At 39.4% G+C, this 4387-nt stretch overlaps 1 protein-coding gene across 1 annotated transcript; it reads right to left on the minus strand.

The window, feature by feature from the left end:
• Nucleotides 1-1740: 1740 nt before the first annotated feature.
• Nucleotides 1741-2951, minus strand: LOC123241498 (nucleosome assembly protein 1-like 1). Its single transcript, XM_044669135.1, is given in 2 exon segments — nt 1741-2809; nt 2811-2951. Coding segments are annotated over 2 exon segments (534 nt in total). The 3' UTR covers nt 1741-2416.
• Nucleotides 2952-4387: the final 1436 nt, after the last annotated feature.

The raw sequence follows: 4387 nt of genomic DNA on the forward strand, positions 1-4387 counted from the left end.
CTGCGCCCAGCGTCCACTCTCTGCTCCCGCGCGCTCAGATTTCGCGTGCTTTTTTTGACTTAATGGGGTCCTAAGTCTTGCTGCTCTCAGGAACAGGTCCCGGAGCTGCCGATGACTCGATGGGTGCCCCAAACTTGCTCTATTTCTTTTTAGCTGGGTTCGGAGCTATAGGTGAGTGTGGAGGGGGTGGGGGTGGGGCGGTTGCTCAGCTCGCGATTGAGTGAGAGCCCTTTTTAGCCTGGAGATGTCTCGATTCCACGTACCTTCCACGCTGTGCCCTGTTGTGGGGTTCCTCCGTTCGTCTGGACTTGTTTTTATGTCCCCTTGAGGAGTTTTGTGTGTTTCGGTCAGGAGAGGTTAAGAGCTGCTTCTTACTCTGCCGCCATCTTAACCCGGATCCCAAAGCAAACTTTTTGTACTTAATTTTTTTTCTATTTGAGTTTTGTTCCATAAAAGAACTAATATAGAGAAATGTTTTCCATGATTGCATATCTAAAATTTATATGAGATTGCTTGCCATCTCTAAGGGGATGAGGGATAGGAGGGTGGGAGAGGATTTGAGACTCAATATTCTTTGGAAAATGTTGGAAACAGTTTTTCATGCAAATTGGAGGGGGGGAAGTAAAAGAAAACTTCAAAAGAAAAAAAAAGAAAAATGTTGTGGCTCAGGGGACCAAAAGCCAGGTCTAGAGAATGGAGGTCTTGGGTTCAAATATGCCCTCAGACACTTCCTAGTTATGTGACCTTGGGCAAGTCACTTAACCCTCATTGCCTAGCTCTTACTGCTCTTCTGCCTTGGAACCAATACACAATATTGATTCTAAGGTAAGGTTTAAAAAAAGAAATGAAGAAGGAAAATAACTGATTCCCTCTGGGATTATTCTTTCAATTCTTTCCCACTGGCTGGGGCACTTTTTTCTGGACTCACTTTCCTTCTTCCCCAACAAATATACTATAGGAAATTTTTTTAGAGGAGTGTTTTTGTAATCTTAGTAAATCATTATAACAAAAAGTTAATTAATTTCACCTGACTTTGTCAGTGTGCTAATTAATGAGAGGTACATGGTGGAGGGGTGGGTTCTTGTAAGGAATAATATGAGGAGCCCCTTCCACCTCTGCCTCAACATCTCAGTTTATTCACAGGACATTGAAGGGAGAAGTAGTAAGTCAATCTTCTGGATTCCTTATTCATTAGTCCAGTGGAATTGGAGAGGGGTGCAAAAGAATTTGTCAGGTCTCTTCTTTTTTTTTTCTAAGGCCTCTAGATAAACTTGTTTCTAAACAATTTGTGCATGCTCTAGGGGCTCAGTTGCCAGCTACAGAACTTTCAGAACTTTTAGTTTCTTTCTTTTTATGCGTTTCTTATTCCTTCACGTTAAGAAATTTCTCATTGGTATAGAAAGAATTCATTTGGCTAAACTATTTAAACTAATGAGGTGATAGAATACTGTACTGTACAAGTCAAGAAGACTTGAGTTTAAATCTTGCTTGAGTCTTACTAGTGTTGTGACGCTGCATGTTATTCTCTCAGCCTGAGTTTCCTCATCCGTAAAATGGGAATGAGAGCAAACAAATTAATATATGTATAGTACTATATAAAAGCTAATGGAAACTATTCTAAATAAATACATTTTTTAAAAGCTAGCTATTATTATTTTTTGACTACCCATTTTTCTAGACAATATCAAAGTAGCTTATAAGAGACTTCTTAAAAGACCCATTTTTTTTTCTGAAAATACTAGGTTTTATTCACACCCCACTGGTAAACAATAACCTTAATAGGATGACTAAGTTTCTTTGTAGATCACTATGTCACATTAAAATACAAAAATCCATAAACAAGCAGACAGTTACGAACATTAGGTGTGGTCTTACTGGAAATTCTTAACCGTATACTAGTCTCTTCTCAAATCAATTTTCAAAATGCTTTGTCTCCTAGTTAGTACAAGTCACTGCATTTCTCTAACAAAGTAATGAAGGCACAGCTAGTGCAAGCAGACTTAAACCCATTCAACTACTGGGCTGAAAAAATACTTTGGTTGGTTCTTCAGAAGGATTTCTTTTTTCTAAACCAATATTGGTCTCAAATAACAGTTTGGATAATTTTTGCAGCTGCAGTCTAATAGCTACATGACAAAAGACTTCACAAGAACCAAACTATGTAGCAATGGATATGCGTTAGGGGATTCACTGCATTCTACATATCCGGCAGAAAGTATACTATTAAAATGCTAGGTAGAATGAACCTATAGTTTGAACTGGTTCTTAAACGTTCATTTTTTCTTTTTTTCCTTTTTTAACAAAAATTGTTTACTTGATTCTACCAAGAAAATACAAAACATAAGGTTGTAAGTAACTACTAGTTGTGTTTAGGCTGGGACAGTGCAGTAAACCTCAAGGCCACAGCACACACTGCTCACTGCTGCTTGCACTCGGCTGGGTTTGGATCTTTCTTCGGATCATATTCTGGATCATTTTCCTCATCAGCTTCTTCTTCCCCTTCCTCATCATCAGCCTCTTCACCTTCTTCATCATAATCATCGTCATCATCTTCAATAGCTTCCCCTGTGAAGTATAATACTGATCTTGGGATGATACGCTCACGTAAAAAGTGACCAATCTCGAAGTCTGCAGCAAGGATAGCCTCTGCATCATCATCCAGGTCTCCACTCTCAGGGACTTCAGGAGGAGAAAAGAAATTGAAGAAAGAATCATTGGAAACTGTTTTTGTCACAGTTCGAACAGTCCCCCGTCCCTTGTGTTTCTGCTTCTTCTTAATAGTTTTCAAAGTAACATTTTTCCCTTTTTTTCCAGTCTACCTGACACCCTGTGCAACTCATAATTTCTGGTCCATCAAAGGAGAAGGGATCAGAATCATCTGGCTCTGACCGCATCCGATATGTCTTCATCAACACCTCATTTGTGAAATATTCATTGGGTTCAAGACCCATTTTTTCCCTACTGAATATTTTAAAATACATTTCGAACACAGCAGAACAATTTATTTTATTTTATTTTATTTATTTTTTAAACCCTTACCTTCCATATTGTAATCAATACTGTGTATTGGCTCCAAGGCAGAAGAGTGGTAAGGGCTAGGCAATGGGGGGGTTAAGTGATTTGCCCAGGGTCACATAGCTGTGAAGTGGCTGAAGCAAGATTTGAACCCAGGACCTCCCATCTCTAGGCCGGACTCTCATTCCACTGAGCTACTCAGCTGCTACCCAGCTGCTCCGCCCCAGAACAATTTTTTTAAACATTTATTAATATTCATTTTTAACCTGTTTACATGCTTCATGCCCCTACTTTCCCCTTCACCTCTCGCTCTCCCCCCATCCATGACCAATGCACATTTCCACTGGTTGTAACATGTGTCCTTGTTCAGGGCCTATTTCCAAATTGTTGATAGTTGCATTGGTGTGGTAGTTTCGAGTCCACATCCCCAAACATGTCCACCTCAACCCATGCGTTCAAGCAGTTGTTTATCTTCTATGTTTCCTCTCCTGCAGTCCTTCCTCTGAATGTGGGTAGCATTCTTTACCATAAATCCCTCAGAGCTGTCTTGTGTCATTGCAGTGCTGCTGGTACAGAAGTCCATTACATTCGATTTTACCACAGTATATCAGTCTCTGTGTACAATGTTCTTCTGGCTCTGCTCCTTTTGCTCTGCATCTGTTCCTGGAGGTCTTTCCAGTTCACCTGGAACTCCTCCAGTTTATTATTCCCTTGAGCACAATAGTATTCCATCACCCGCATATACCACAATTTGTTCAGCCATTCCCCAATTGAAGGACATACCCTCTTTTTCCAGTTCTTTGCCACCACAAAAAGCAAAGCAATAAATATTTTCGTACAAGTCTGTTTATCTATGATCTCTTTGGGGTACAAACCCAACAATGATACCATTGTTGGATCAAAGGGCAGGCATTCTTTTATAGCCCTTTGAACATAGTTTCATATTGCCATCCAGAATCGTTGGATCATTTCACAACTCCAAGAGCAATGCATTAATGTCCCAATTTTGCCACATCCCCTCCAGCATTCATTACTCTCCCCTTCTTTCATTTTAGCCAATCTGCTAGGTGTGAGGTGATACCTCAGAGTTGTTTTGATTTGCATTTCTCTAATTATTAGAGATTTGGAACACTTTCTCATGTGCTTATTGATACTTTTGATTTCTTTACCTGAAAATTGCCTATTCATGTCTCTTGCCCATTTTTCAATTGGGAAATGGCTTGATTTTTTATACAATTGATTTAACTCCTTGTATATTTGAGTAATTAGACCTCTGTCAGAGTTTTTTGTTATAAAGATTTTTTTCCCAATTTGTTGTTTCCCTTCTGATCTTGGCTACATTGTTTTGGTTTGTACAAAAGCTTTTTAGCTT

The sequence above is a fragment of the Gracilinanus agilis genome, chromosome 3, assembly GCF_016433145.1.
Source record: "Gracilinanus agilis isolate LMUSP501 chromosome 3, AgileGrace, whole genome shotgun sequence".
NCBI lineage: Eukaryota > Metazoa > Chordata > Mammalia > Didelphimorphia > Didelphidae > Gracilinanus > Gracilinanus agilis.